Source organism: Oncorhynchus gorbuscha, linkage group LG08 (assembly GCF_021184085.1).
Source record: "Oncorhynchus gorbuscha isolate QuinsamMale2020 ecotype Even-year linkage group LG08, OgorEven_v1.0, whole genome shotgun sequence".
NCBI classification, from domain to species: domain Eukaryota; kingdom Metazoa; phylum Chordata; class Actinopteri; order Salmoniformes; family Salmonidae; genus Oncorhynchus; species Oncorhynchus gorbuscha.
In genome coordinates, this window is record NC_060180.1 from 34,484,573 (window position 1) to 34,495,906 (window position 11,334).

At 44.6% G+C, this 11,334-nt stretch overlaps 1 protein-coding gene across 1 annotated transcript; it reads left to right on the forward strand.

Annotated features, from left to right (window-relative positions):
• The first annotated feature begins 1,067 nt into the window (after positions 1-1,067).
• Positions 1,068-7,300, forward strand: LOC124041525 (RNA-binding protein MEX3B-like). Its single transcript, XM_046359221.1, has 4 exons — positions 1,068-1,450; positions 1,985-2,529; positions 4,346-4,602; positions 5,019-7,300. Exons 2-4 carry the CDS (start codon positions 2,040-2,042, stop codon positions 6,231-6,233), a joined length of 1,962 nt encoding a protein of 653 aa, XP_046215177.1. The 5' UTR covers positions 1,068-1,450; positions 1,985-2,039; the 3' UTR covers positions 6,234-7,300.
• Positions 7,301-11,334: the final 4,034 nt, after the last annotated feature.

Consider the following 11,334-nt stretch of genomic DNA (forward strand, 5'->3'; position numbering starts at 1 on the left):
TATGTGAGATAGAAAAAAGTTAATCATAATAGAGGATTACTGAAATGATATTATTTCAGTGTAGATAAGGGAAGGGCAGATTAAAATATAAACATGACAGCCAGACAAGCCACTGTATGAATCAAACGGACTTGCATATGAATGGAGGGGAAATTAGTTGACTTTGATCTGTAGGGTAAGTAACATTAATGTGTCATGCATATTACAGTTTTTTTTGTGCTATTCATGTTTTAATGTTAACAAGGTACCCAAAAATGGTTTGATGTAAGGTTTTCATTTTATTAGCTAAATGAAACTTGGAATGTGGAAATCAGCCTTGTTTGAATAGCAGGGATGAAAATAATGTAATTGTAATGATCTCCAAAATTTGAATCATTAGGTCATCACACCGCTGACATTACCATGGACGCTAATAGTATATTGAAACCCATTGAGACACTTTTTGGCTGGGGGACATTATTTGGCATGACAGGCCCCCAAACGGCTAGGACCGGCTCTGACTGCATGTGTGGGCATGGAAGTGGGTAGGCTGTGGTCCCTCATGGTGAACTAAGATTTTTCGTGGCTCCACCCCTATCAACGTTGCCCATCCCTGCTCTAGGTCAATGTGAGAATCAGAAATGGATAGCAATCAATAATGGATAATAATTTCTTATTCCAGATTACATGTCTGGCATCTATTATTCAGTTACTGTCCCATTTGGTCAATGACAAGAGGGATGACAGGCACCCACACAATAAGTAACATGGACATTGTTCCGTTCTAGACCTTTAAGCATAGTTGGTGATATTTAACTGATTTTTTTTTTGAGTTCTAGGTTTTGATAGGTCATTTAGAATGTCCCCATTCTCCCAATAATCCAACCAACCGTGTGATACCACACCACCATAGCATCCAAAACTGCCAATTTCCCACCACTTTTCAAAAGATTTGACATGGAACCATCAAATGACTAATTTGCTTGATCAATTTCCGATTATAAAAATTTACCACAGTAACAATAATATCGATCGTGACTGTGAGGCTAGCACGCTTGCGGTGAAGCGCTTCTGTGTTGCGTGGCCTTTGAACCCATTGTTGTGTCGCGACTGACGTCAGTTCTATGTGCGAGACAGGCAGAGCGGCGTGCGCCTGGCGAGACAAAGGCGGCGGACCAGGGAACAGCCGGGATAAATATCCAGATACAATTGTCGGGAGGTATCTGCATGGGAGTAAAATGATAGACTACAAATCGATGCAAATATCGACGGGCCGCTAAATGACCTCGACATTCGTCTGGAATAGAATTGTTTCAACAGCCTGTCCCTTATCTTTCGTTTTAAACATTTTGTCCAACGCCCCCAATTTAGCGAGCTAGCTACTAGCTAGCATTAGAGCATTGGTAGCCACTCATCATTCATTCAAGAATCAAACGAGAGGAACTCCATACAATTGGGAGGTAGCCAAAAGGTAAAGTAACTTTGATATTTTATTCAAATATAAAATTAACGTATTTGGATTAGACGTATTATTTTAACTTAAGTATTTTTGCTCGGCTAGCCAGCTAGCTGTGGTACTCCCAAACAAAGGGGACGACAACGTGACATACTCAACTGTGGAGCTAGTTTGCTAGCAGATTACCAGTTTTCCAAATGTGATGCTCCCATTTCGGGATGAGACGGTCAGAATAGACAAAAGAAAATACTCTAGTGTTGGTCAGTGTTAGTGAATATTGTATGATGCATATTTCAACAAGAACCAAGCTTTATTTTCGCCACACAGAGAGACAGAATGCAACAACAAACAGACAAAGCAGGATAGGAGAAGGGTTGAAGGAGACGTCGCCCAAGTGGAGCAACACACTAACCTATTTATGAAACTAGCGAACTATGACATAAGATATGTTTAATGACTTTTAGTGCCTTTAATTTGTGTGTTTTCTAAAACGTATCTTGGCGCAACACGTTTTGTGCTGAAACGCCCTTTGTTGTGTCAATTTCCTAGAAAAGAGCGCTTTGCACACAGACGCCCCACGATCTGATGTTCATCCTCTTGGACTATGCCTAGCCCCTTATTCCACCCAGAGATTATGGACCACGACATGGTAGTGAGCAGCCAGCACAACGGGGTCAGCCTGCCACGAGAGACTGACCAGGAGTCCCGGGACGAGAACCATCAGGATGCGCTCCGCTTTGCCCTGGACCAGCTGTCATTTATGGCCCTGGAGAAGGTGGACTGTGGGGGCGGTGGCGGGGGGCTCGTTGACACGCTCGACAGGAACCAGGGACCGTGCTCCGGGAATTCCAACGGCGGTTATGTCGACCTGCAGATGCTGGAGCACCAAGGGGGTTCCCGGGACTCTCCGACATCCTGCTCCCCGTCTCCAGAATACTATGGATCGGGCGGGTACCACATGACTGGCCCGCACTCTCACCCCATGCTCGGTGAACAAAGCTCAGTTCTCTGCAATCGCAAGAGGAGTGTCAACATGACCGAATGCGTACCTGTGCCCAGCTCAGAACACGTTGCTGAAATAGTGGGAAGACAGGGTAAGAATTCTGTATGATTTCCACTTTTGCTTATCAATGTGGTTAGGCCGTAGCTAGCTAATTCATAAGGTATTCTAGTTATAGATGTTCAGAGTCTAGCCATTACCAACTACCTCTCTCATAATCACATGAATGCATAGGACTGCCTTCCTTTGTTTGGATGGTGAGATATCTCATAATAACACCAGCCGGCGCTGATAAATTTGAGACTTGGTCTTGATGTGTACAGTGGATGTTGTTTATGCGCTTCATAATACATGTAGATCAAGAATGACTTACTAGCCTAATCTGCATGTCCTGACAAGTGTTGAGACAACTAAAGATGTTGTGTGTATGGGATACGAGTAGGGGGAGGGGTGGGTCAGACAAAGCAGCAGATTGTCAGGAGTCCGGACATGTCTAGCAGCCGGCAGGCACCAAACAAAAGAAACCTGTCGAATAATATTGATTTAGCTATATGTAGGCCTCAAGTCACACATTTAAACAAAAGGCCTGGCGTTTACATTGAGGTCAACGTTAAAAGTAGATTTTTAGTCGTTTGTATATAGTTTTGCTCAACCCCAATGCAAGTCTTTTGGGAGGCCTGATGCACAGAACACGGGATTGGGTGGTGTTTTCGCCCCGCATCCAGCCCCGTCGACCACTCTCGACTGGTTTCAAAATCCACTCGTATTTTTATCTCCGCACACTTAGCTCAATATTCACTACTAGTTTGCATACACACAGTGTCTATGCTTGGCGCAGTTGTGGCAACGTTATTGCATTGTTCTCTTTGTTTGAAAATGCCATGCTTTCTGCCTCCCAGAATGACATCACACACTCAGCACCCCATTGGTGGGTGAGAGTAAACCGTCCATATTTAAAGGAACAGTGCAGCGGTTCTTGAGTTAGCATCATTAATACTACTTGGCTAACAAGCTATAGGCTTTATATTCTGGAAATATATTTTAATCTGTTTGTTAACCAGTGAATGCAGTGTGGCCAGAATGTTTTGCCCGTTTTGTATATTGTTTTGTCTCCCCAACATATTCCTCGTCTTTCAATAAATTAAAGCAGCAAGCAGGGGTTGTAACAATAACAAAGCTGTTCTGTCCCTGTTTTGGTAACAACTTCAGTAGGGGTTGGAGAAATGTATCCACTCTCCAATTCATAGACAAGGGCTATAGATGCAAGGACAGGCCATCCATGATATCAACATTTTACTTTTAACTATGTTTGTTTTCATGTAATTTGTTTAAACATTGGAGTAAAATATGCGTATATTTTGGGTTCTCCTTGAGTGTGACAGTTTAACTAAGCTCCTGGGGCATTTATAAGTTCTATTCATCAGGATTCAATGGGTATATAAATAAATTAAAATATGGAAGTTGCATGCCGCTTAAAGTTAGTCACTGTATATACTGTTTAAATTATATAATTCATTTTCACATAGTTTATGCACAACCAATACTTTCCACTTAAATTCCCATTATGAAAATAATGAATACCTTAGAGGCCGCTGCCCTATATAGACTGTTGACATATTTTTCATTACTCATCTGGTGTATATAATGTATTCTGTTCTACTGTAGTCTATGCCGCTCTTTTAGTCTATGCCGCTCCGACATTGCTCGTCCAGATATTTATATATTCTTAATTCCATTCCTTTAGTTTAAATTTGTCTGTTTGATATTACTGTTGGAGATAGAAACACACATATTTCATTACACCTGCAATAACATCTGCTAAACGTGTATGTGACCAATAAAAACTCCCCCAAACAAAACTGGCAACAAAAAAAAGTGTATATGCAATCTTCCACCCTTCTCTGTCCCAGGCTGTAAGATCAAGGCACTGCGTGCGAAGACCAACACCTACATAAAGACCCCGGTGAGAGGCGAGGAGCCTGTGTTCATAGTTACAGGGCGCAGGGAGGACGTGGAGATGGCCAAGCGGGAGATCGTCTCTGCAGCCGAGCACTTCTCCATGATTCGGGCATCCCGCTGCAAGGCTGGGGCCACGGGCACAGGAGCACCCGGGACAGGGGGAGTGCTCCCTGGACCCCCCCACCTGCCTGGACAGACCACTATACAGGTATGACAATCACAGTAGGAGATACAGCAGCTTAAAATGTTTTTTTGTTTTATCATTTATTCAACCAGTTCCGTTGAGATGGTCATCTTTATTTTACGACAAGGGAGCCTTGGCCAGTAGTCAGCATCACAAGCACCTGTGGAGATATACAAATATCTGTTGGCTAAAATGTCCCTTCTTTGGATAGATAAAGTAGAGGTCATGATAATGTCTAACGTCTACTTTCATACACTTACTGCACGACCGTTCAATTCCATTTAAATGCCAGTTCTTGCCAATTGCTTTACTGCTCTGCCAGTAAATGGCATGGTTCATCACCAGTTTTTATAGTTATGTAATTCCTCTGTCAGTTTTTCATGGCCAGGTCAGGTGGTCTGGAAAACTCTCACTGTTAAGTATTTCCTTCCCTGGTGCAGGTGCGGGTACCGTATCGTGTGGTGGGGTTAGTGGTGGGGCCCAAGGGGGCGACCATCAAGCGCATCCAGCAGCAGACGCACACCTACATCGTGACGCCCAGCAGGGAGAAGGACCCTGTGTTTGAGGTGACTGGCATGCCTGAGAATGTGGACCGAGCCCGGGAGGAGATTGAGACGCACATCACCCTGCGGACCGGGGCCTTTGTGGACCTCCAGGGAGACAACGACTTCCACACTAACGGGACTGATGTCAGCCTAGAGGGCCTGGGCTCGCTGGCTGGGGGGCTGGGCGCTGCTCTCTGGGCTCGGGCCAACAACGCCCACCCTGCCCCTCCACCCCCGCCGCCTCCTCCACCACCCCCGCTCCCCATGGCCATGCACCAATCGTCTGGGAGGAAGCTGTCCTCCTCGGCCTCCTATCACCAACACAACGGAGGGATGGGCTCTGAGAGCTACAGCGCCCCCAGGAGGGCCAACGAGGGAGGTAGCCCCACCAGCCCATTCAGCACTAGCTCCAGCAATGCCGGCGGAGGAGGGGGGTTCACCTTCGGGGGTGACTCCACCCCAGGCCTCCCCTCTGAGGAGCTGGGCTTTGAGTTCAGCGCCTCCAACATATGGGCCCCTTTCGTCAACGGAGGAGGAGGGAAGATCCCAGGTACCTCTCAGAAGCAGCCTCTCCGCAGAAACAGCAGCGGCTTGAGCGGCGGTGCCATCACCCCCCGCCTGTCCCCCACCCTGCCCCCTGACGCAGTGGTGGGACCCCTGGATCATCCACTGGCCCGTCGTGCCCAAAGCGACCCACTCAGCACCCTCTCCTGGCTGCAGTCGGGCGGTGCCGGTGCAGGGTCCTTCTCTGGAGCATCTAGCTCCAGCTCCGGAGGGTCATCCACCGGTTACTCCTCCTGCTCAGCCTCCTCCCTGCCCGGAGGCTCTCCCACCGATTCAGAGGGCAGCGGCATTGGCCTGGGCTCTGGCATGCTGGGCCGGCTGAAGGCCGCAGCACGCGCTGGTTCTGGAGGTCTGGTTGGCATGGGGCCAGGGGGTGTGAGCAGGGACTGCTTTGTGTGCTTTGAGAGCGAGGTGACAGCGGCTCTGGTGCCATGCGGCCACAATCTGTTCTGCATGGACTGCGCCGGACAGATCTGCCAGTCCGCTGAGCCCGAGTGCCCTGTCTGCCATACCACTGCCACACAGTGCATCCGTATCTTTTCCTAATAGTCCCCCCCCCCCCCTCACCCACCCGAAGACAAGGGATGGTATGGGGACTGAGGAGGGGGCGAGAGGGGTAGGGGTGTCATCTTTTAAAAAAAAACAGAACTTTATGGTCTTACTATCCGAGAGAACTGCAGTGGACCATCAACTGTGGCGGGACGGACAGCAATGACCTTCTCCGCACATATGATGGACCACAATGATTACAATATTAGAAATGACACTATACGGATGTTGATTTAATGATAACTATAACAATAATAATAATAATAATGAAAATATTTCCAGACTGACTGATTTTGATTGGTTCTGCGGACTGCAGAAACAGTATGGTGGGATCAAGAGGTTTCACGGTGGACTTGTGTGGAAGGAAACCAGTGTCTTATCTTTCTTCTGGATTTTGTTCTGACCTGGACCAGCCTTCAGGCCTGAATTAGCTCAGCCTCTAGGTTGCTAGGCTGTCTGTATAGTTTCATCCTCTCGCTTCTTTTTCTTCAGATATCTCTGCCTGCTTCTCTCACAAGCCTTTTCCTTTGACACTTTTGTACTTAATAGCAGATATTTTTCGACGGAGCTGTCTAGGCCTGCACTTTTCTACTCGGTTTCCTTTTCGATGTTCTTTGACAGGATGCAAAACGCTGTTTTTTTTTGGTTTTCTGAGTTCTCTCCTGTTCTTTATTTTCAGCTCTCTCTCGCCATCTCTCCTCTCTCTGATTCAGAGGGGTTGGGTTAAATGTGGAAGATGCATTTCAATACAACTGACTAGGTCTCTCTTGCTAGCTAGTATAGTGACATAAAGGAAATGCTTTATGAGCCTGGAACTGACTTTAAAACAGGCACAGAGACACCTATATCAGACAAAAACAAGCCAGAAGGCCCTCTTATATCTTATGAAGACAGAAACACTTAAGGTATTTATACTGTTCAAAAACTGATATCCAATGTTGTGGTTTTAATGACTAGTATAGGAATAATACAATGGTATTAAGTTATTTAAGGAATATCAGAACTAACGCCAGAGGTCAGTTACTCAGCCCCCCTTGGTTCTTTTTTCTCTCAACCCCTCTCTCGCTCTCTCCCTCTCCACCCAATCGCTCTCCTTCAATAGTTCCAGTTTTGTTTCAGGCCCCATTCTTCCACTCATTTCCCCCTGTGGAGCTCATTGTAGACACCAAGCCATCCATAACCCAGTCCACTCAGATCCTCTGTTACATTAGCTCTCCAAAGCAAACTGTATTTTTTTTAACGGATCTTTGGCTTTTGACTGTAAAGTATGTGGCCCATGTTGCCCCTGACTCCCTACTCTCTGAACTGCATTGACGTCGAGTAGGATAAGATGGGTCTTGATGGCACACACACACAGGAATGTCTCGTCCAATAGGGGTCTTGGTTAAGGGGAGGTGACACACCCCCAGTATTAGGGGCATCCGAATTAGCTGTCTGTGCCCTGAGCGACACATTGTAATGTTATTAGACCCCCCCCCACCCACCCACCCACCTCGGGTTCCTCGATTTGAGGGATTTTTGGTCTTCCGCGCCCCTGCCTCAACTCCCCAGCAAAGCTCTTTATCTCCTAGTCCAACCTGGAACACTCCTCCCAAGTGACATTGTCACCCTAGGAAATCTATTTTGTATTTCTATTTTTGTGTTTGTATTTTCACATCAACTGCCTCTCTTACTGTGTTTTTAAGTATGACATGGTTGGTTTTGGTGTGACGGTACATGGTTGTTATATGCAGCCCTCTGAACGTACATGCGGATCTACTCCTAGAGTCAGACAAGCCATGGCAAACCAAATCAAAACAATGAATGGGACAAGAAAAAGGGCTTCCTTGTGCGCACACACATATATACACACTACATTTTCAGATGTTAACCTTGTTATCAGTGACAACAGCGAGAATAATCAACTTATCCAATATGGCAGCTAGTAGCTAGTTCATCCAGGGCTTCCAGACACTCTGTGTTCAAACCCCAACAGCTGCAGAATGTGTTGCTTGTTCCTTTCTCACTGGTCAACCCTGTCAGCACCAGCCCTTCTCAGTCATGTCCATCGCCTGTGAACAAATTAACAGAAGGCTCTGTTCCAATACTTTTCAAATGCAGCATCCCTTTCTACCCTCACACCTTCAGGTACTATCCACTGATCTACCATGTGTGGACAGGTGAAAGCAGGTTCTCTACTGGATTTTTCTCAATAATGTCACTTCAGATGAGTGACTACCTTCAGGGAGGGAGAAGGAAAGGATTGCAGGGCAGCAGATAGCCTAGCAGTGAGAGCGTTGGGCCAGTAACCGTAAGGTTGCTGGTTCGAATACCCGAGCCAACAAGGTGAAAAAAATTCTCTGTGCACGGCACTTAATCCTCATGTGCTCCATGGACAACATACTACTATGGCTGACCCTGTAAAACAACGCATTTCATTGCACCTATCTGGTGTGTGACAATGAAACAGAATTTATACGTAAAAAAAAAAGGAGAATGAACAGGCAATTCACATTTGCTACAGAGCTCAAGTATAGTCTCTGTGCTTGAGGGTCAAGCCGGGCTACTTTTTAACAAACAACTTCTATGTCTGTGAGATGCCTGACTAAATGAGCTCGTCAAGTGAAGGGGACAGCGGCTTGACGTCGTAGTCTGTAATCTAATAATCGGCCCTCCACATTTAACTACACCGCAATGCTCCCTACTTGAATGGCCCTTCATGTCCACAGATGTGGAGCTAGTAGCTGGCTGACTGAGTCATATTTCACTGAAGACTATAATGGTGCTTTGGTGCAACTCACTACTGATATAGATACCGTTTTCTACCGCAGCACCTCTCCCCCTCTTTTTTTTAGGAGTTAACTGTATAACTGGCAACCCTGACCCCGCTCTCTCTCTCCCCTCAACGTGGGAGGGATCTGTGTAAACTGGCAACCCGTCCTTGCTTGGTCTGACTTTAAATGTTTTTAGTAGTTTTTCTCTGCTCCTGCAGACTCAAGTTGGGTGCAGGGAAAGATGTGACCACGTCTTTTAAAGGAACAGATAAACTATGACTGTTGTGTCACTTTTTTTTCGTGTTAAAAGGGTCAATCTTAAAGGCCCTTTTCCAGAACTGCCCATGACTTCTCAGTCACTAAAATGTCCAGAGTTGAATTTGCCAGGTGGTTCTGCTCTGGTTGTTTCACCAGGTCATGTACAGCAGCATGAACAGTTAAAGGGTACAGAATATTCTCATATTGACTGCAGATTATTTTTTGCTGAATTTAACCCCTGACCCCCACCCCATTAAGGTTTGAAAACAGGGTTTATAGAGGGTCCTTAAGGAGTGACCTCTGACCTTTTTGTGACAAAGTTGGACCCAGGGGGAGCCACGCCCATCCGGGAAAGCCGCTCCCTCCGGAACTTCGCCTTCCTATTTTGCTTTAATCCTTTAACGCAGAACCAAAATGTTATGTTAGCAAACAAGGTTTCAGGCCTGACTTGTGTATATACCCTGAATACAATCAATGGGATGTCATTTTCAAAAAGTTACCAGACTTAAGTAAGGAAGTTGTAGTTTTTAAAAACATGTAACATTATTTGTAGGTTAACCATGTGCATGTCTTCAGGCCATCAGGCATTAGCAAATAATTTTTCAGAGGAAAATAACTTTTTACACTTTATTTTTACAATTTATTTGCTTACCTAAATATCCCAGACAATAATGTGACCCTTTTTATTACTTCAAAATATTTTATTTTCCATATTTTTTATTTTATTTCCTGTGTACAACATGTAGGCAATTTATAACAAAATTAGAAAAAATTATTGAAGAAATTTTAAAATTGAAATATATTTTATTTGAAAGTTTATGGACCTTTTAACCGTGAGCCGGAACAATATATGCATATAATTTGAACTGTCTTGACGGTTGAGAAATGTATCAAGAGTTTTATTTTTTATGCTTCTTTAATAAAATCTTGTTTTTGGTTTCATTTTTTTTTACTGTAAAACAATGACCCTATTGTGATTCTGTTTTTTTATCTCCACTTTTTATGGTTGGAATACTGCATGGCTGTGTGGTTACCTTGCATTCCAAACTTCCAACCAAATCAGTGAGCCACTGTCTTATGGACAGCCTATGTAAACATATCTGAACAAATTACGCAAGATTTGAGTTTTGGGTAACCGCTCCTTCAAGGACTGGATATGAATGCTAATTTGGTGTGGTTCGAAAATGATACATTTATCGGTTGACTGGCTTGGTTAACAAAACTGAAGCATGGATGTCCATAGACTGCTTTCAGAGCAAAGTAAAAAGTAACTTTTTTTTAAATATGTGAACTATCCCTTGCAGTAGGTCCCTTATTGTTCTCATTCCACCACATGGTGGCAGTAGATACTCATTGGCTAGATGCTATGAACGATGGGTGTGCATACAACGGCCTAACAAAGCTCTCCCATTCAGAGAGGAGGCATTGCAGTTCAGTTGGCAGCTTGTAGATCGGTTTAGGATGGACAGTGTCTTTTTTACATGTGGTCATTGAGTATAACAGAATAACGAATAGGCAGTTTGTGACAAATGCCTTTTTAATAGGAAGCAGTTCACAACCAAGCTGCATTCCAACCCACCTTAATCTTTGACGAAGAACAATCAATCATAATGATAAACAAATTAGAAACATCCTCAAAAACTTATTCTCATGCGAATTCTGTGTACAGGATACATTCATATTGGTTAAATATTTTGTCTTCAACAAGCCTTTTGAAAAATAAATGTTCACAATTCATTATTAATTAGGTATTCAGATAAGAAAAACAAGATGTCTGGTAACATCAAAGAGATGTGTGCTGGCATGATGAAGTTAATTTTCCTTTCATGCACTGGTGTTTTGTTTTTATTCACGGGGGTCGGCGTCGCTTGGTCTCCATGGAGATGTGTTGGCATGCATGCGTGTTTACATTTACATTTAAGTTCATCTCACATGTGCCCTTTTGTGCTTGAGCATACGTCAGTGTGTGTAGTAGAAGACAATAGGTTATTGTAGTAAGTGATACATTCTCACTATCCGTGGCACACTCGGCTCTCATAATCTTGTGATGTGAAATGACATTCAGAAGCCTTGCATTTGGTCAACAG